Source organism: Solea senegalensis, linkage group LG17 (assembly GCF_019176455.1).
Source record: "Solea senegalensis isolate Sse05_10M linkage group LG17, IFAPA_SoseM_1, whole genome shotgun sequence".
NCBI classification, from domain to species: domain Eukaryota; kingdom Metazoa; phylum Chordata; class Actinopteri; order Pleuronectiformes; family Soleidae; genus Solea; species Solea senegalensis.
The window spans coordinates 7736085-7757488 of NC_058037.1; the positions used below are offsets into that span (position 1 = coordinate 7736085).

At 39.5% G+C, this 21404-nt stretch overlaps 1 protein-coding gene across 1 annotated transcript; it reads right to left on the reverse strand.

The window, feature by feature from the left end:
* Nucleotides 1–4358: 4358 nt before the first annotated feature.
* LOC122783753 (solute carrier family 23 member 1-like) lies at nt 4359–11587 on the reverse strand. Its single transcript, XM_044048578.1, has 12 exons — nt 11415–11587; nt 10976–11119; nt 10649–10806; nt 10195–10354; nt 8886–9067; nt 7816–7936; nt 7400–7556; nt 7070–7323; nt 6828–6992; nt 6634–6742; nt 5955–6050; nt 4359–5144 (listed from the first exon to the last, which is right to left on the reverse strand). Exons 1-12 carry the CDS (start codon nt 11460–11462, stop codon nt 4903–4905), a joined length of 1836 nt encoding a protein of 611 aa, XP_043904513.1. The 5' UTR covers nt 11463–11587; the 3' UTR covers nt 4359–4902.
* Nucleotides 11588–21404: the final 9817 nt, after the last annotated feature.

A 21404-nucleotide genomic window follows, 5' to 3' on the forward strand; every position in this document is an offset into this window, starting at 1 on the left:
CATGCAGCACATTTGTTCTTATTTTCTGCATGAGGCGTGGACGATTGGCGCAGACGTTTACGAGGTGTTTCAAATGCGCCGGCACCACGATACACTTTAACGGCAAACGGAGGTACGGGACTGACACCGCGAAAAACGTGTCTCACTTTTCACGTAAAAACATTGTACATTAATGTACATGTGGCAGTGTGAATGGGGCGGGGTTACGAGAGTGGACCTTTACGCTGACGTCATGGCCAATACTTCTCCTTGACTGTTGTTGACCCGATTACTTCTGTGAAAAGCAGTCAATGATTTGCAAAAAAACAATAAACAATGCTGTCCAGGGAACATCTACACTGTAATGTTTAAATTGTATATATTTCTTCTCTTATCTGTGGTATTATCATTTTATATTATTATTTGTTCTGCCTTAATTTGAGGTAATTAATTAATTGATCCTAAATCTACCATAGTTTTAAATCTTATTTTTAAGTCATTATCTGAACCAAAACAGCCCAAGCCAAATTCATTATATGTTAATAGCAACACACTCGGCTGATTCATCAAAGGTCAAAGGTAGATGACAGACAAGCAAAAATACACATTTATTTTTCAACTGCTTCTTGCAATGTTACACTGCATCTGCACTGCATAAGATTAAAGACATTTTTATGTATGCAAAATTATATAACGTTCACGTTATGGGTAGCACATTATTATTATTTTATCATTGATTACCCTTTGAAGCTGGTGGCTGTTTAAACAAAGACAAAGGTTAAATTGAATACATAAATAAATCAGACTTTGTGAGACAACCTAATCTTATGTGTGAATGAGGCCATAAGACCTTTAGATTTTTTTTTCCAGACCTAAAACCAATGTTATTTAGCCCCCTCCAGTGGCCAAATGAAAGTAATGCACTATGCCACAGTGAGGGCAGGAGAGGGGGAAAAACATTATTGCAGAAATATGTCAACATGATCACACTTCCCCAGCTAATACACAGTCTGGACTGTAGCTTTCTTACAAGTGTAGAATTGTGAAGGCAGCCTACATATACTGTGTAATGACTGAGTGTGTTGAAAATGAGGAACGGCTCCTTAAAGTAGGTTGTCTTGCTTTGTTAATAAACAACAGTGGGACCCCATGGTGTGTCCCAGGGTGGGACAGAATTATCTGTTATCTGTCCCACCCTGTGAATGTGAAGTTAATTTTGTTAGTGTGAAGGAAAAAGAGAGGACTGCAGCATTATGAATATTTCAGACTGTTTCGCAGTGCCCAGCTGTGCTTTCATTACAGATTATAATTATCAGTTTCAAACTTAATCTTCTTTATCTTCATGTTTGAGTGTTTTTTTGTTTTGTTTTGTTTTTTGCATAATATATTTGATCCTTGTAGTACAGTCACCAGCCACTTATCAGGTGCCCTGTGTACCTAATAAAGTGGTAGAGAGATTGCAGTGAGACATTAATTATAGAGTAACATGACTTAGTAGCTGAAGCCAAATCACTAGAGATAAGAGTTTCTTTACAAAGGGTGGCCTAACAAATTAGAAAATGTGCCACCAGGATAGTTGCTTCAAAATGTACCCAGTAATACTGCACCAAAGCTTAGTTACCATAATATTGATATTTTCTTTTGCAAAAAAGGCTCAGTTCTGATTAACTTAGTGGTTATTCCACAGCCACAGTGTGGTAGCAGTGTCACGGACGTGAGGACACTAACAATGGATGTTACTAAGCAACAGCCAAACAGTTAATTAATCAGACAACGTGAAGAATCGATTTTTAGAGGTTTTTTTAGAATCATTAGCAGATAATTACAGCACTAATAAGAACAATAAGACACTGAGACATGAATAATGCTAAAGTGGGATGAGCTTGATGAATTGAATCAATTAAAACTCACTTCAAACAGACAGTGAGCTCATTCAGTCAGTGTTTCTGAACAGCATCACACAGGTAATGAAGTATTCTGATTATTATGAACCACAAAGTGCCTAGACTTTAACCTGACAGACACTGTAATGACAAAATATTGTTGTTCACACCTGTGTGTGTTACTGTGTCGGGACATTACTATACATTACTTTCCTGATATTACCAGCGACTTGTGCTAAATATCAGCATATATTGTAGAAGCTACAGCATATTCTTCTCTTGAATGAATGCATTTAACCATGCAGGGTGGAGGTTTTAAAGAAAATCTGTTGTGTAAATGAACATGGGTACAATATACATCATTTGAATAGAGATGTATTTTCCATTTAGAGTGCACAGAGCGCCACACATGAATCTCTCTGTGTCATGTTTTTCTCTCGCTCCTGTTGCTCCTATAATCGCATTTGCAAACATATTTGTCAGAAAGATAAAGTTGGTAGTTGAAAGCTTTCAAGGGCTTACAATAGATCTCATTAGATGGCTGGCAGCTGCGAGGGCAGATGATCTAATGTGGAGTTCAAAAAAGCAAATAACAACAATTCCTCAACACAGCCAGAGTCAGACGGAGAGAACACGTTGGTAAATTTGACACAAATCTCTGATAAGCAGTGAATTGCTGAGTATTGTCCATTGGAATGCAGATTGCAGACTTGTGTATTCTATTAAACCACTATACTCTCTCTAAAGCCTGGAGTGAAACCCTATAAAAAAATAACCTGTGTTTTTCCTTCTATTACAAGTCAAGAAATATCTGCTGTGGAAAATGTCAGAGACAAGGTTTATTAAAGACATGCTTGAGCATCACATCACATGTCGTATGAGTTAAATTCAGTGACAGTTTGTTAATATAATAAAACCAACGTTCAGTCACATCATTCAAATTCAATTTCCAACGATCACAGAATTCCACAGACATAAAAACAACAAAGCTAGTGGTGCCCTGACACTGTTGCTGCATCTGCTGTCCCCAGTCTGATGCTCCTATCCTTATCCTAGTAGTCTTGTGTTCTGTTTCCTGTTTTATTTTGAAATAATTACCATTGCCTCTCGTTTCAGTGTCTGCTTCCTTTAGAGTTTTCCTCCTCTGTGATTACCTGCTGATGTGTTTCACCTGTTTATCGTTATCCCTCCACCCGTGTATAGCCTGCATTTGCTGTGTCTGCAGCCAGTTCTAGTCAAGATGAACTTGACTGGACACAGTGCACACAAAACTCACTTGTTTTGATTTATTTTAATTTTATTTAACCTTTATTTTACCAGGCAAAACTATAAGAGCAACTTCTTATTTACAATGTTGGCCATGGAAACTTAAAAACAGTGTCATATTTTGGTCAAACATGTACAAGTGCCATTAAGAATTACCTTAAATGGCCTTTAAAAGAGATAAAATCATCCCGTTTGAGATTCAAATGTAACACCAGCAGCTAATATGGTGTGGGAGAGACATAGATTTGGATCACAGTTTGTCCATGTGTTGGTCTGTCCACCACAATATGATCCAAACTGACCTGGGATGGATTGCAGTGACATTTTGCTCACACTTTCATTGTTCCCATGAAACTTGTATCTGCTGTAATTTCTCACAGATATCTCGTCAACATTTAAAAATCTACACGGGTCATTGTGGACCAGTAAGCGCCCTTGCCCTTGTTTAAGATCAGTTACTAGTAGCCTTTTGACCTCTTTTGTTGCCACTGTTCAGCCTCATAATCTTCTTATCAAGTATTATCAACTCTATCTCCTGATTTTTGACTTAGGGTTTATTGTACACTAGCTTGCACTCTTATTTTCCCCTTGCTATAGTATTTTATTTATGATTGTACATCACAAAAAATGAAATTGAAAAGTGCTATTCAAATAAACTTTACTTAACTCCTTAAGGAAAGAGTGAGGAGAGGGATCTTCAACTGCAAAATGCAACTTCACCAATGGATCATGCTAAATTTGACACAATGTACTTTTAAATGTAAACAACATAAAATCTACTTAATTAACTTAAGGGCAAGTACATTTTACTTGATAGTAGTAAGGTAGCATTTCTTATTTGACTATAATGAGGTAACATTTAGATAAGTGGTAAGTAAATCTTACTTAATTCTGGCAATTAGGCTCTGGCTGATATTGCAGCAGGAAAAATGTATTTTGAGTGAAAAAAAGCATATTTTTATGAGGATTTCGTTAAACTAATCGCTCAAGTCCTTCTTTTTTCAGTGTACTGTACCATCCCGAAATATGATTAGTGTGTGCAGCCAACCGTTGAGCATCAGTCAGGATGGGCTTCAGGGAAAACTGATGGCTCCACAGATCAAAGCATTACACCATATCCCACCTGCCTGTCAAAGCTGGTCAGACAAAGGAAATGAATACGGAGAGAACAAAATGAAGGCGAGGAGAAAGATGGAGGAGATGTGTTATCTGTGTTTACTTTTGATGAAGGAAACACAATAACAGAGGGTGGCTGCTGCTGCTGCTGCTCCTGTGTGTGTGCGTGTGTGTTTTAAGCAGCTGTCTGCATCTGTGAGGAGATACTGTGAGGCTCTGTGAGAATAAATTTAACCTCAGGCTAAATTTAATTTCCTTTGAAAGAGGGGAATGAATAGCACATTATTCTGTTCTTCTGTCTTCTATGTGTGATTGGCTGTGACTTATTGGAAGAAGGCTGAGTGATGTTGGAACATACTGGCACTTTAAATGTTTCATATTTCATAATGTTGACAATGTGAGGGCAACGATTTACAGTACATGGATATTTTTATTTTTCTCATGCAGTGTAGAAATCTTTCATACACATCGCTGGCTTTTTTTGCTTGTGTACATTATTGCTGGAGTGAAAACAAAGACTTGTTATAGGTTTACAGTGCAAATAGAATATTCTTTCTAAGCAAATAATCACTGTTATTCCATTATTTAGAGCCATGAATGTCTTTAGCAATGACCTGGAGACTTTATATTTTACTATAAACAACCTCGACTTCACACGTTATAGTGCAGCTTCATCGGTGACCTTGGTGCTGTGCTTAGGTGACATAGTGTCGTCAGGCATTTCCTGCGGTCTGGGGTCTTGCCATGGGCAGAAAGGGATGTATCGAACCCAAGACTGGGATGCAAGGCATGAGGTTATGCCAAAGGGAAGATTGTACACCTGCTCAGTCATCAACGTGCTGCTACAGTCCTCATGATGCTCTTTGCCCCAGGCTAAGAGACCACGCTCACGTTTGGTCCCTAAATGGTATCAAAACAGATGGTTACAGAAGTGGTTAACGTATATCCAGAGTCAAAAACAACATGATACAAATGTGCAAAGATGTTACTTCTGCAGTGGAACTTTGAATTTGGCTGAGGCAGCCTAAAGATAATGGCTTAATTCAAGTGCTCTCCAAAACTGCAATGAAAATCAAATGACTTCATGGCATATCACACAGTGAGAGTGGGAATCAGCATAAAAGGAAAAGTTTTTTTCTGTTTATACAAAGCTAACAGAAATATGTCTCTTCTTCCCATGTGTGTGTGGATTTTCTCCGGGTTCTCCAGTTTCCTCCCACAGTCCAAAAACATGCAGAGGTTAACAGGACACTCTAAATGACAGTAGATGTAAGAGTGAATTGTTCGTCTCTGTGATGGACAGGTGACCTGTCCAGGGTGTACATCGCCTTGCACTCTCAAGTAGAGGATAAAGCGGTAGAGGATGAATGAATGAATATTCCATCTCTGTCTGTATCATATAAAAATGTTAACTTGAAAGATGAGCTCAGATCACAGCTCCCTTTAGAAGCAGGTGACTGATTTTAAAAAATGATTTAAAAAATGGTATTGTATTAGAGATTCTGTTTAATTAAGCCCCTGTGAATTCATCCAAAAGGAAAATATTCTCTACCGGTGTTTTGACACTTTTGTTATTAGAAAACAATCATTGCATAAATCATCAATCATCAATAAATCATTGCAAATGAGTCCCACTTGAGAGAGGAGAAGTTGCACACACAGCACATGATTGTGTGTAATGAATGTCGAATTGAGTTGAATTCAGCTTACCAGGAATTGTGTTATCAAGAAAGAAACCAAGGAACCCTCCAACAAACATATTGGTGGTCAGCAATACCTGCAACACTTGGTCCACCTCGGTCACACCTGAGTCACACACAAAGGGACAAGAGAGAAAAGTATCTGGAGACGCTGTGTCTTCTGTGCCACTTCCTGTTTCATTTTGAAACTTAAATTCTTTGCTTGTTGGATCTATATTAATTTCCTGACCTTATTCCACTTCCACCAGCTTGACTATATGCCCCACCTTGATAATTAGTCTCACCTGTGTTCATTAGTCTCGCTTACATACAGTATTTAGTCTCTTCACTCACCTGACAGCACTCCACTGTTTTTCTTGTTGGTATTCAGTGTTTTTCTCTTGTTGATTTTAACCAGCAAATGATTGTTGTTTCCTGCTTTTGAGTCAACTTCCTGTCCCAGTTGTTTACGACAGAACAGAATGGGCCCCTTGCACAGCAGCCATTTTGCCATTTCATGTTTTAGCAGGTGTTAACACTGGCTGTGTTCAGCTCATGTAAGTCAGGACAGTGTGACAGCGAACCAGCATGTACCCTCAAAGTGAGGAATCAGTCATTTGATTTTTTTACACCAAAATGGCTGCTGCATGTGGAAAGGGTCTGTTAAAATAATGTCTGAGGTGAAATGTAATTTACTTGTTGTCATGTACCTGTTTTTATGAAATCTGGATTCTTCATTATCCAGTTTGGAATGACAAGTCCACAGAACATGGAAAACCCAAAAACAAAGATATTCCTCGTGGAGTTCATGTCTGTGGACTGTAAAATGAGACGTGTCAACAAAGCAGTGTGCAAGTGTTTGGAGTGCCATGAACAAAATTGTAATGATTTGCTCTTGTTTTACCTGTAAATTAGCAATTCCAGCAGCAGTAATGACTCCAAACATGATCAGGAACATGCCTCCAATCACTGGGAGGGGAATGGTTGTGAAAACAGCTCCTATTTTACCCAGCATTCCCATCAGAATCATGAAAACTCCACATAAGAAAATCACAGTTCGACTGCCCACCTGTCACACAAAAGACCTGACGGCTCATTTTCAACTGGAACTTTTCTTTTAACTTTGCTAAACTGTATGCACCTTACCTTTGTAATACCGAGGGCTGCCACATTCTCACTATATGAAGTAGTGCCATTGCCTGTGCCGAAAGCCCCTGCCAGCAAACAGCCAAGCCCTTCAACACCAATGCCGCGATTGATGGCATGCTTGGGGGGCGGCGGTGCCCCCGACAGCTTGGCACATGCGTAGTAATCACCCACAGACTCTGCCATGGAGCATATGATCCCAGCCATGATGCCAAACACACCGGCCAGGCTTACAGTCGGTATTCCCCACTGACCTGAATCACAATCCAGTGATTATGAACACTCACATAAAAGCTGTTCTTTGAAAGTGTTGATTTCTTATGATCTCACCAGGATAGGGAACTCTGAACCAGGAGGCCTCATTGATCACGTTACCCTTCACATCAGTGCGGGCCAGGTAGCCGTACTGAGCCGGATCCGATGGTAGGACATCGTAGATGGTGAGGATGTAACACAGTAACCATGAGACGGCAATGCCCAGCAGAATCTGATCAATATCACATCAGTGTCACAATTAAAAGGCATAAAATTCAAGAATTGACAAATAATAATGGTGCATAACTTCTGTTGTTTCTTCTTCTTGTTAATGTTATTATTTAGCCTCTGTTTGGTCTTTGTGAAGAGACGGGAAAGTTACATTGTCACTGTTTTAAAGTGTTATAGTCAAGACTTTTTGCCAGCAATATGATATTTTACAATATCTGAATGTGAACTATCATGAGGAATGATAACTACAAAACACTTACTGGCATTATTTGGAAGATGTAGAACTTTGTGGTGTGCAGTTTCTTTCTTCTGTTGTACACAGGAACAGGGATTGGCACGGAACGAAGGTACTGGGAGAACAGGATGATCAGCACTGTGGTCCTGCATGTAGAAAAACTGTCATTAGCATGATGATGTTCACACAGAAGACTAAAACAGACCAATTTCCACTGCAGAGAACTCAGAAATGAAGGTAGATGCTACAGCTGAGAGTAGAGCAGCTATGTCCAAAGTCTGGACCACGGGCCGTCAGATTTTATTCAGGTTGCAGCTTCAGTTTTATAATGTTTATTTAGGACTAGGGATGAACTCAGATGGTAAGGCATTGCTCTCTAAAACCAGAGTTAAGGGTTCTTGTTCTCTCCATGACACACAGATAAATTCATTTAACACTTGCTTTGTTATCTGACTCTAGATGTGAAAGAAAGGCAGAATTAAATGAATGAAGGGACAAGTGACCCCCCCGGAATCTTCAACATTTGGACACTCCTGGTATAGAGGCATTCCCCATGAACAAAAAACCCTGTTAAATCCCTGTTTCAAACAGGGTTTTTACCAGTGGGAATGCGTTTAAATGACTCTGCTGTTTCTATCAGCATCAGTGACAACGTAAGGCCTGGGTGAACACACTGATTGGTTCTGTGTCTGCTCTATTTTTGCAAACGGTGCACCACTCCCAGTGCAACAAGATGCTACGATTAATGTTTGTAGCTGCCCTTACATTTTACACTGAAAATCATTTATTTGATCAACTGCATCATCTAAACCAGTGATTCCCAAAATGAGGTATTTTGGGGTCAAATGTCTGAAGGGGTACGGGACTGTGACAAGATCTAAATCAATTAAAAGAGGGACCAAAGAGATGTAATAGTGACAACTATAACTTCAAGGGCTATGGTGTTGTTGTTTTTATTTATTTCCTTATGCTCGGGTGAAAAACCCCAACAGTGCAGAACAATCACTGGCACTCAGCCCTGTGTTAAATGTCTTCTCTCAACAGCCTCATCCTTCGTATACCTGCTTATCTCAGTGTGAAAAAGGGTTTACATACATCGCAGATATGCCCCAGTGACTGCCAGTCTTTTCTCCGGCTGAGTCGTACAGTGACAGACCTATGAGAGAGATGGTGGGGGCGATGGTTAACGGGCCAATGAAGCGCATCAGGAGACCTATGAGGCCAGAGAAGCCCACGATGATCTGGAGGAGAGAGGCCACCATGATAGAGCCCTGCAACTGACAGGAGCACAATAATGGACATCATTAGCATCAGTATCGTTAGTCTTCGTTAAAGTTTATGGCTTTTTATTACATTAACATAAATTACACATCATTGTGGTTTGATGAGGTATTGACACAGTGTGAATTCCATTTCCGTAAACCAGCCTGAGGCACGGACACTTTCTCTCACAGAAACCTTTGCTGCCTGCAGGGACAGTAGGAAAACAGATTTGACTAACTTAACAAAAGGCCAACCTATTAAAATCTATGCATAAGTCTCTTATATCTTTAGTATATTTGCAGCCTTTTCCACCAAACTGAAATTGTAAACCATGTTCTCTTCTGCACCAAAGTCCAGAGAGAAAAACAGCATTTTTGCTTGCAGGGACTCATGAGTTACTGGTTTGTGTCATTTTGGTAAATCTGAGCAAAGAATTTCAAACAGCAAAGTCACAACATGACACATATTCATATACTTATTTATAGACACAGCTGTGGAATAATAACTCCTGTGTACCAATCACACATTGTCTCTGTGGTATTAGGTGTTGGATAGGGAGCAAATGTGTTACTGTAATTGAGTAGGTTTTTTGTGTACTGTAAAGTCATTTTTAAATGTTGTAATTTTACTTTTACTGGAGTATGTTTTCTTTGGAAGTACTGTACTTCGCTACGCTTCAAATCACATCCGTTATTGGGGAAGAAAATGTTGGCCTGAATTTAAATTAAAGGTCCCTGAGTGAGTGAGAAAGTTAAAGCATTTGTGACCTTTGACCTATGTTGACTAATACATTATGTGTTTACATATTTTATTTTGTCAACACTTTAATTTGTAAAGGTTTGCCTTTAATTAAAAACAATTCATGTGAGATTTCTGTCCCCTTGTCCTTTTTGCATGACACAAGAAAGAACCCCAAGTAACTTTTACTCTAAGTAAATTTTAAACTAGCTACTTTTTTTTTACTAAGACAAGTACTTTTACTTGGACTTGAGTAAAAATGTATCAAAAATAGTGGTACTTTTACTTGTGTTTACCAGTGTTGATAATGTGTCAATAGCTCCTACAACTACACTTCAAAAAACCTGAACCATCTATTTGAATCCCTAACAGATCAATGAATTGCACTGAATTGATGGCTCACTGTTCTCATGCGCGTCTGCCACACTTCTATAAATTCAGGCGAGGAGGTGTTGACCAGAGTGGCATTCTGAGTCCAAGCTGGACACTTCCATTCTGGCATCGACAACAGGGCCATGACAGGTGTCACCAGGGAAAACGTCCCACCCTGTATGATGGGAAGCCTTCAGGAAAGAAAACATGCACACAAATATTGATTCGTTCAATATAAAATCAGAAAAAAACATCCCATTTTGGGTTAAAATGATCGCAACACTCAGGTTTGGGTTTCTCACTCCAGGTCCTGGGGGGGACACTGCCCTGCACTGCTCCAACACACCTGATTCAAATAAACGGGTCGTTATCAGGCTTCAGCAGAGCTGACTAACGAGCTGATCATTTGAATCAGGTGTGTTGGAACAGAGAAACATCTAAAACATACCCTGGGTTAGATGGTGAAAATAGCACGGAATTCTGACCTGACGCCAAATGTGACCTGCAGTATCGTGCACAGGCCAGAGACAAAGAAAATGGTGTTGATGAGTTGACTCTGTGTCAGGCTGTCATGCTGCAGACACAGGCCCTCTGACACAATGAGAGGGATGGCGATGATTCCACCAAATGCTGTCAGGTAATGCTGCGCAGGACGGAATCAATAACATGACAATGACAAAGCAAAGTGTTTGGGTTAACGAGTGTTACAGTTTCCATCTTTTTAATTTTATTTTTATACTATTTCACTATAAATGCGGGTTTTACAGTAAATTTAGAGTCAAGTAAATCTGAACGTTTCAATGATGACGCACCTGTATGGCCAGGAAGATACACAGATACCAGGGAGGAACATCAGTGACGCGATACGTTGGTTTATTTCTGTTGTCCTCTTTTATGGAGACGCCCACACTTAAGTTAGAAATCCTCTCTCTGGGTTGATCATTGACTTCATTTATCTGCCACAATAAATAATAAAAAAAACCAAAAACAGTGAAGGTAGCAAAGGTTCACTCGGAGACATATGGTTACATAACACATATTTTATTTTTTAAATATAGCCCATTACAGATCTGTCCAAAACGTATGATAATAACAACTGGATTACAGTTTGAGTTTAAAGAGAATTTCTTCATAACCTTAATCATTGTAACGCCACATATCTGGAAACAGATTAATCACATAACTAATGGTGATAAATAATTTGGTAAGTATTTAACAAAATATGAAATATGAACAAGAGTCAATACCTACATCAAAGGCAGGATTGTCAAGTCCGTTGCATCCCTTCACTTGAGCCATCGTGACCAAAACAATTGTGCAGGTCCCTTGACCGTGAACTCTTCTAACCACAGGTGGAATGAAAAGTAAAGACTGACATAAAGAGAGAGAGAGAGGAAAAGTAGAGAAGAGGGAGGTTAGGTCATCTTTGGTCCAATGGGGAATTCTTGTTTATCACCATGGGAGTTGTAAATGTGTTACAAGGGAGGGGAAGAGCGTAATAACATCATTCTTCAAGAAGATAAAAAAAAAAAGTCAAATAGTTTGTTTGATGAGAGACTTTCACCTCAAACTGTCACATTCTGCTGACTGGAACAAGAGCGTTGTTAGACAAAGAGATGCAGACCTTCAAATACTGGCTGCTTCTTTCACTTATACAATGAGGAGATGGAGAATCTGAATATTTGATAAATGTGCCAAAGCACTGAACTTGTAAGATACTGATAAGATAGCAACATGGTCAGCTGTTGTGCTTCCTGTTGTCCCTGTGTGTTTTTGACTTGATATCAGGTGAGTAACTGTGACTCACTCACTCCCCTGTGCACAACAGCTCCTCTATTCTCACTTATTTCGATTGCTGTGACGACAGTGGAGATACACGTGGAGATAAAAGTGGAGAATACCTCATTCAATTCTTGGGTGTGGACGTGTTAACATTTTGGATGATGCAGTTTCGGGTCAAGTTTGGCAACATTAAGTTCCTGATTCCCTCCACCTGCAGTCACCTGCATGTGCTTTATAGGTTTATTTCCAGTGAAGAGACTTGCATCCTTCATAGTCGAGATTAGGCATTCTTCCTAGCATACTGGGAATGGAATGCTGATGAAAAGGAACAAGCTTGCAAGTGTGTGTCACTGTGTCACTGATTAACTGACAGTTGCTTATAATATGTCAACTTGGTCGACAAGAGATGCAAATACTTTCATTTTCATGTCATTAGATTTTGTACCTGCAACTTCTAGCATGTTAGCTGTCATTAAAGTAAAGTCAGCAAACAAACAGCCATTACAGCTTAATATTTAACTGATATTGGTGTTTATGTGGGCCACACGGTTGGTGTAGTGGTTAGCACTCGGAGCAAGGGTCTGTCTGCATGGAATTTGCATGTTCTCCCTGTGTGTGCGTGTGGGTTTTCTCCCACATTCCAAAAACATGCAATACGGGGATTAGGCAAACTGGACTGAGTGGATGGTTGTTTGTCTCTATGTGTCCCTGTGATGGACTGGCGATCAGTCCCCGGTGTGCCCCGCCTTTCGCCCTATGCCCTATGTTTTTCATGCCCTATGCCATTAAAAGTGTACAATGGACATATAAAATACTTAAATCTAAAGGATCCTGGGTACTTCTTGGTTGAGGATTCACAACGTGCATCCTTGTAAACTCTCTACATGAAGGACTCCTTTTTGAAGGCAGCAGAGTTCAGTGATGTAACATCCTTGAAATTGAGTCATTCAAGGATTGGCTGTGAGTGAAGCACCCATTGTTTCCAAGAGCACAACATTAGCATATACTGTTTTATTCACAAAGAGCAGCTAATTTTTTTAAGGCAATTAGTGCTCTAAAGTAAGCATTTTAGGGCACTTAGGGAGTCATTTATATTCTAAAAGGATGCTCTTTGCACTAAACATTAAACTTCCCTGCGATGTTTTCCTGGATAACTCGGCTTTATCATTTTGTGAATCATTAGCAGACAGGTTCATTTTTCATGGTTGGTCGTGGAGAGGCAGTTTAGCCAATTTGTGGGGAAATTTGCTTAAAATGTGGTTTTCTGGGTTGGAGTTTTTAACTCAGCTTTCAGCTCATTAAAACACAGAAGTGTTACTCCTTAAACGGTTGTGTGTATGTGTTCAGGGGGAGACAGAATTGTCTGTGAGGTAATGGCTTCTGTTCATGCAAACTGTTAATGAAAAAACCACAAGTCATAGAGTGCTTATAAAACATAGTGTGTCCCCATTTGCTTCTAGTGATTCCCCCTCAGGAAATGTCACGCCTCGAAAGCAGCACTGCGCCAACAAACAGCCCATAAAGTCTGATATTTCCTTATTTAGAGTATGACAGCTGTGGTTATGCAACCACTATACAACACGGTTCCCATAATATAACTAAGGATCTTTGTTCAAAATGTGCAGGATGATGCCGATGCAAATGCTGGGTTTAAAAAAAGCAAAGAACATTTAGTCAACATACTGTAAGTCACAGCACATGAAGCATCTGCTCTTGTGGAAACAAGCAATTGTCGTTGAGTGTCGCACCCAAGGGAGTGACCAGTAAAAGTTAGACAAAGAAAGTGTGGCTGCAACATTAGCCTCTTTATTATTTCATTGTCGTGTGCAATGAAGGTTTTGTGACTGCGCTCGTTTATGGACTAAGTCTGGACATTATAGTGCTGTATCAAAGATAAAAACAAGCTTTGTCTTCCTTCACACTGACCAGGGGAGACATTTCACATCAAACATGCATGTGTCTGCTGCCCCATCTCAGCTGAGTCCAAATCAAAATAAAGGTAGAATGGTTTAGCGCTTGTGCTCCACAAAGCGAACACGTTTCAGGTCTAAAACATTTAAAAGACAGTGAGAAAAAAACACCCCACACATCTTTGTTTGCACAAACTGATATTGATCTTTGCACCATGTGTGAGCGACACTGAAAAGAGACAGGCTCTGTGCTATTGATTTAAAACGTCCTCTGTAGATTTTCATTTTTAAAAAAGCAATGTGTTCCTTTTAGCGAGTCTTTCAGAGGATTTTTAATACACATGCTCATACGGAATTTATTGCTTTCATACTTTTTCAAATATTCTCTCCCTTAGTATCCAAGAGAGAGGAGCAGTTGGAGAGAAGCTGCTGGTGTTCTGAGCTCTGAGGCAACTCTTATCTCCATCTGGACAAAGGCCTGGGTGAATAATTTAGGTGCAGGCGGAGTCTTATTTTTTATTCAGAAATTAATTTACACCACAGACACTATATGCATGTTTCCTCGCCCATAAAATAAGAAAAACATGTGACAGAAGATCCAGTTTTAATGGTCAAACACAACAAATAAAATTATATGCTGGTACAGTATTGTGCTTTTTGCTGTTTAATCCACAGCAGAGGGTCATTGTCACAAAGTCGCATTTGTTGCATTGAGATAAATTACACTGGATTATTTATGTGCAGTTCTTCATCTGTGGCTATGAATAACATCTGTAGATGTAAATAAAAGCTTCAGTATTTAAAGGTTCAGTGTGTGACATAAAGGACACACACTGAAACTGGATATACTACCCATAAGTATGTTTGTAACGTTATGTTTGTTTACGTGTGCTTTAGGCAAGGGCCTTGTCTAAAGGAGGCCATCTTGTGTTACCATGTTTCAAGGTCACCGTAGTTCCCTGATGCATTTAGGTAAAGGTTGCATGAGTGAAGGAGTCCTCCGATGGTTCCAATCTGCAGTCTGACCATTAGATGTCACAAATTCTTACACAGTGGACCTTTAAGAAAAGTGTGACATGTTGTGACACAGACACAACCTTTAAACCTTTGAGCCTGGAGGGGAATCTAGTCAGCATAATCACATCTTGACCTGCTGCTGTCTAAATCTTCACTTTATACAACTTGATGCTATTGCCAGTGAAGAATACTTAGAGTTAGTGTCAGTTTAACCAAAGTGCTGAAGGTCACGGCAGGAAAGATGCTCCAAGGCAGCACAAGTCATCTTCTATAACATGTTGTTATTATACAACAGGAAGTAGAGATAAATAAAAAAAAATTAAAATAAAAAGCATTACCATTGTGTGTTTTTCTTTGTGTGAAAACTGTACTTCTCTAAAAGAAATGATTCAAAATGCATTAGCAGCTTTTATTTACATGTTTTACAATCTCATCAGCCTATAGCTGTAAAAGTTTACTTGCAGGTGATTGTAAAATAGTTTAACCGCAACACAGTGTCTTGGCTGTTTCTCTCCAGTAGCAATTAGTGGTGAAACATTAATGACACAAGAAACTGACGATTTCATGGGGATTCTTACGGTGCGTAAAATGTAACCACCGCACGGCTTTTTCTCTTTTTCATTAGTGATAGTACCTGGTACCTGGTCCTTTTTTTAGTACCTGCTCTGGTGTGGTTCGATACTGTGCTTGACATCGTCAGACTTTTCGGCCCGTGAGTGTCGTCACTGGAAGAGTCGTGAGCGCGACGTCCAACACAAGGATCAAGCCGAAAAACTGTCGATCTGATATGAATGTTAAAGGCTCATTCTGTGGTAATTAAAAACAACAATTCATGAAACCGGGTGATTGAACACTTACCAACAAAATTAAGCGTAAATATTTTAGCTTAAATTTTTGTCCAAATGAAAATAATTTCACTCTATTTTTACACAGTGGTCCTTTCAAAGGAATGTCTCAAATCTAATGAGACACTAGTCTTCCTGTGCAGTAACATCTAAATGTGCTTTTTCATACTGTCATACTGCTGAAGTGCACCTCAGACAGCTGCAGTGAGTCAGCAACAAAAAGGTGAACGGGGAAAAAAAAGTAAATGATGGATAGATTTGAATGTTCCTTTCAATATCTCTTATAATAAATAATCATTTTGTTAGACAAAGCTCTGTGCTTTCTAAAGATTGTCTGGGTACAAAGAATGCGACATAAAAACAGATGACACGGATCCTGCGAGTCAATTCGATTCGAGTTTTAGAATTCATCTTTCAGCTTGGCCGCACATGTTAATAAATTGTATTATGGCCCGATGGACAACATGTATCGATCTCTTCCTCCTCACTATTGGGCCTCTGAACAGCTGATTAAGTTTTGTAATAGGTCTCATTTGCATTAACACATTGGAATCAATAGCCATGATGAAAACCCAGGAGAGGGGAGCATATGCAGCAGCGCTGGTCAATTAAATTTTCATTCACTGCAGAGGTTTTGGTATAAAAGGTTTGTGTGAGCATCCTCAGATGTGTGGCAGTGGCACCTTCTCTTTTGTTCTGTTCACGGTGATGAAAAATGAAAGATGAGCAGCAGCAGCAATCGATGCATTGTGTCTTAAAACCATTATTATGAAGATTTAATTAATAATGTACCACCAAATTAGTCTCAATAATGTTTTATTGTAATTGAAACATTAGTGCATAGTATTACAGAGGCTCACTGCAAATGTTTAGCCACTGATACATTGTAGGAGGCTGGAGATGATCTTAAAAGACGGCAGAGATTTCTGTGTTTGTGTTTTTATCGTCTGGTTTAAGGTTCAGTCATAAAATGTACACCACAGTGGTCATAAAAGGTGATTCCTCAGGCACAAATGTACTGAGACACACTATGTGTCAGAAACTGAACAACACAGAGACAATTATATTGTTTTTTTGAAATAAATATGAAGTGCTGCATGTTCTTCCTCCACCATTTGCCAGATTACAGTATGGTATAATGATTGTAAAAACTTTTTCATTTCACTGAGAGGCTCTGACCCACACCTCCAAACTCCTATCATTTAAGAACTTTAAGTTCCAGTAAGCTTTTTTTTTTTTTATCACACTTTCTCTTATCTATACTGTGAACATTGGTTTTCATTAACCTCTTGTTACCTGATCCTATTTATGTCTGTGATTGGAGACTGTGATTGTAATCCTATGACAAATGTATTCCACTTTGCTTACTTTCTCCATGCACAAATCAGAGTTTTAGCAACATTTGAACCTAAAAGTGATCTTTTGCTGCAACAAACAACAGCCAAATTCTCAATTATATCTGTGATCTTAAAGAAAAGATTTACTGCTATAATAGTTTTTATATGTTTTATTTACATAACCTATAATCAACAGATCAACTCTGTATTAACCTCTTCATAGGGATCTTTGATATGTCCAAGTATCCTCCAATAGCATATTTTCAGTTAATAGCTAAACACATTAAAAGATCAGCTGGAAGTGCCATGTGTCTTCTGGCTGCATCTAAACATTTTGACTTCCTCTGTGACTCAGACATGAGCTGCCAAAATGTCAGGCAGTGCAATGATACTGTCATTTTATTGTGGATATGAAGCCAACACAGATGTAGAGGATGTAGAGTATGATCTATGAGAGTATTGACTGCTTCAACTGGGCACTCACTTTTACTCAAAACGCACCTGTCACGCCTGAGGAGGTGCACTTTTGTAAAACACTGAAGACAGTACCACACACTGTCCTGTCACTTAGGGTCGCTTCTGTAGCTGGTTCATGACTCTAACTTAGAAATATAGAAATATAAAGTTTTGGACTTGTCAAAGTGTTCATAAAGACTGCCCTGCTTTGCCCCATTCATCGTTTATTCTCATTTATCCCTCATCACTTCTTCTCATTATCCTCTCTTCTGCAGCAACCTCATTAAGACCTCAACCTTTGCTCATTTGACTAAAATAGAACAATTTTGACCAAAAACACAGTGGAATAGAACTCACACACACAAACAGTCTGGTTTCCATAACTTCAGAGGACATTACCTTAACTTACACTCATTTCCTGCAGACTTACTCTAACTACTACTACTAGTCCTAACCCTAAGCTCATCAACACGTCGTCACCTTAAAATGTAAAAATTTATGTTATGGGGGACTATATTTGTGTCCCCATAAGGAAGACAAGTCTCTATAATGTGAATGATGTCCCCTCAACTTAAGTAATACCTGGAACACACACAGACACACACATGCAATCCACTTTGAGTTTAATATTTCCACGGGTCACTGCAGGTTCTCCTCAGGATATTTCATTGTGGAGTTGAATCCTATTTTAATTCAAAACAGACAGACGTGATAAGAGCTCCTGGCCACAGAGGATTGTAATTGGGAAACATATTATAATGAGCCTTCACTTGTGAGTCTGGTAATTAGGATCATTCAAATCCTGTACTCGCACAATAAATGCGAGCCGAATCCTCTTCACCGGCCGTTTCAGTCTTGCATGGGCCTTTCGGGTCCCATTGAGTGTAGTATTGAGAAAAGCACCCCGTTGTGACAATGGTCATGGTAATAGCATTACAGTTTGTAATACAGAGTTTGCATGGGAACATTGTGTAAAAGATGCAGATAAGAGCCGTCTGTTATTGTGTCTGATGAATGCACCAACCAGGCAGCTTTGCTCTTGCAAAAAACTGTACATGTGACACGGGCAATTCCCCTGTATTTTACAGCACAACATCATCTGTTTATCCGCTGCTTTAGTGAGAGTAAATCATATTCTGAGTTTTCCAAGAGCAACGATTAGGAAGAACTGGATAACAAGTCAGTACAGAGAATTACAGCCCCAAAGAACTCGAAGTCTGTGATTGGTTGATGTTTGCTTTGGGAATTTACTCCAAAGTGTAGTTGAAATGATAAAGACTGAATGTGTTCATAATCTTAATGCTCAACAGCATCTGTGCCCTCTGTGATGTGTGCGTATATATATATGTCACACTGTGTTTGACATCACGGTTCTTTAGTTAGCATGCTGACAAGGTTGTGGGTTAGATTCCCAGCTCCGCTAGTCTATGTGTCAATGAGTCAGAGAAAATGCGCTGTATGGATGAGGATTAATGGCAAAAACTGTAGTGTAAAGCAGCTGTGAGTGGTCATCAAGACTAGAAGAGCTCTATATAAATACAAACCATTTAACATTTGTTGCTCTTTGGTTTTCTACATAGGCCTGTTTGGATAGAAACTAAAAGACTGGACAAATTATTCATAATCTTTATTGATTAAAGCTGCAGTATGTCATTTAGTTGTTGTTGTTTTTTTTGTTTGTCAACAGCAATTATGTAACATTATTTATATGCTGTATCGTTCATCTGAAATCAGGCTGTGTCAAGAAATACCAGCAAACACTTTGGGGGAGCGTTTAGATGTAAACACTGGCAGAGCAGGGGCGGGTGGGAGTAAGAAGCATTTATCCTGTCAAACTGCTGAATGAGCAGCTTTTTTGAACAGCAGAATTCACTTTTTCAGACTTTTCATGAGCGCTTCTTTGTGTTTTCAGTCGAACCATGACCTATTCGTGCTTTATTAGCACGATGTTGGAAAGTTGATGGGTGGCAAAAGATCTAAATTAAGATTAAAAAAACCCACACAGTTGTGTGGAGCTGATGTGCTTAACTTTGTAAACTCGTCAATGGCTTGACTCTAACGGTCATTTGCTTGTATTAAAAAGTTACACACTGCAGTTTTAAATGACTACATTAGTTTTAAGTTTTTAAAACAGTGAAGTCTGCTTCCCAATTTGTGTTGGTGGTGTTGTTTGGATACACATTTAGAAACATATTTCAAACATCAAAAAGGATTGATGTTTGTTAATTAGTGAGAATTGTGCTTTAGATGGTGTATGAATGGTGCTAACGTCTCCTGAAAAACCTCAAAATGTCTGGCAATAATTGTACAGAACACTGACCAGACACACACATAGAATAAAAGTGTGAGTGCATTTGACCTGCTCCCCCCTCTGTTGTTGAAATATCATCAAAGTCTCTCAGTAGTTTTGAGCCAAACATAAACCTCCCCCCCACTAAAGATCAAGGCCCAGCTGAAGCTTTTATGTGATGCACTGCATTGTCGTCATCGCGAGCCACTCGCCTTTTGTCCATGCATGTAAATTGCCTTGATGAAAGGGGTGGCGTTTTTTTTTTTATCGTGGACAGGGACTGATCTGTCGGCCGTGCTCTCAATCTGAACGCACTGAGCGTTTTTTTCCCTTTAAACCCCCTTCTGCTGCCTTTAAGCCCCTATATCTTCATGGCTCACTAAAATATTAATCAGGCCCGGAGCAATAACAGTAACGGCCACAAAAACACACACGGTGACACATGTGAGTGCCACAACACACAGAGGAAGGGACTTGTATAATTTAGTGGTTCAGTGCCTTTGATATCCAGTGGCTGGATGACTACAGTGGATTACTGAGCCTCAGTCACAGACACGACTTTATCCCGTGGGAGTGTAGAGGAAACTGCAGAGCACCGTGAATCGTCGTCCTCCTCCTCCTGCTGCTGCTGCTGCTGCTGTCTCCCACTGCACAAAGACCATGTGAAATAGAAAAAGTGCCCTACTATCATTCACACAACAGTCCATAAGCTCACTGACTGAATGATGACTGCTGGGATGTTCAATTCGCTCGCTGACATAATTGTTTTATGCTCTGAGAAGTAATTATTTCAGCTGCCACAATGGAGGCTGTCCCGCCTGCAGTAACAAAGATAGTCAGTAAAGCAGTCGTATTGGCACAAGGAGCACACACATGAGAGAGCAGATATGGGAAAGCAGTACATTCTCGTTTTGCTCGCAGCTGTTGCAGTTTCTAAGCTCGTGGTTTCCAAGACATAATTAAATTTGAATGTGCTTTGCCGTAAATTAAGGTTAGTGCTTGTTATGAAAACATCCAATGAAAAAAAAAAAGTTGCTTTACACACATCTCATTGTTGTATGGTTCAAACTGGTCACTGTTTGACCTGTTTCGTGTTTGTTTCTGAATGAAAGTGTTTATGCAGGACACAAGAACAAACTGCTGTACAGAGAGACAAATATCATACAAAGTGCCAAAAGAGAAAAGGCCACTAGTTGTCAGTTTGAATGTTCTGAGCTACACTGAGCTGATTCAACTGCATTTTTTTTTGCTGTGCCTCTGCACATGTCAGCTCAACCCAGTCTGAGGCTTGTTATGAGCACAGCAGCCATCACTGAGTAAGACACTGTTCATACGCATAGCCTAGTTTTGTGGAACTTGATGTGGGAATTCAAATAGAAATTTGAAGGTCTGTCCTTCCAAGGGTTTATTTATGCTGCTCAGTAATTTCACTAAATGTAACCGGAACACCAACAGAGAAAAGGTGGTCTTGTCCATGTCACTTACGTGATAACCCCAACATATATTGATCCAAGTCTCGGGTAACTAGTTTTCCTCTGTTGACGCTGAAGCTTATGGTTGTCCCTGAGGAAGTGGATGGGACGTGCTGAAAGTTGAATGAATTA

Excerpts from the sequence above, each read along its gene's own strand:
- LOC122783753 (XM_044048578.1), bottom strand. The coding sequence starts at position 11,462 with ATGGCTCAAGTGAAGGGATGCAACGGACTTGACAATCCTGCCTTTGAT. Across the intron at positions 11,120-11,414 it reads TTGACAATCCTGCCTTTGAT|ATAAATGAAGTCAATGATCA; the intron begins GTAGGTATTGAC and ends TTATTGTGGCAG. Across the intron at positions 10,355-10,648 it reads CAGGTCACATTTGGCGTCAG|GCTTCCCATCATACAGGGTG; the intron begins GTCAGAATTCCG and ends TCTTTCCTGAAG.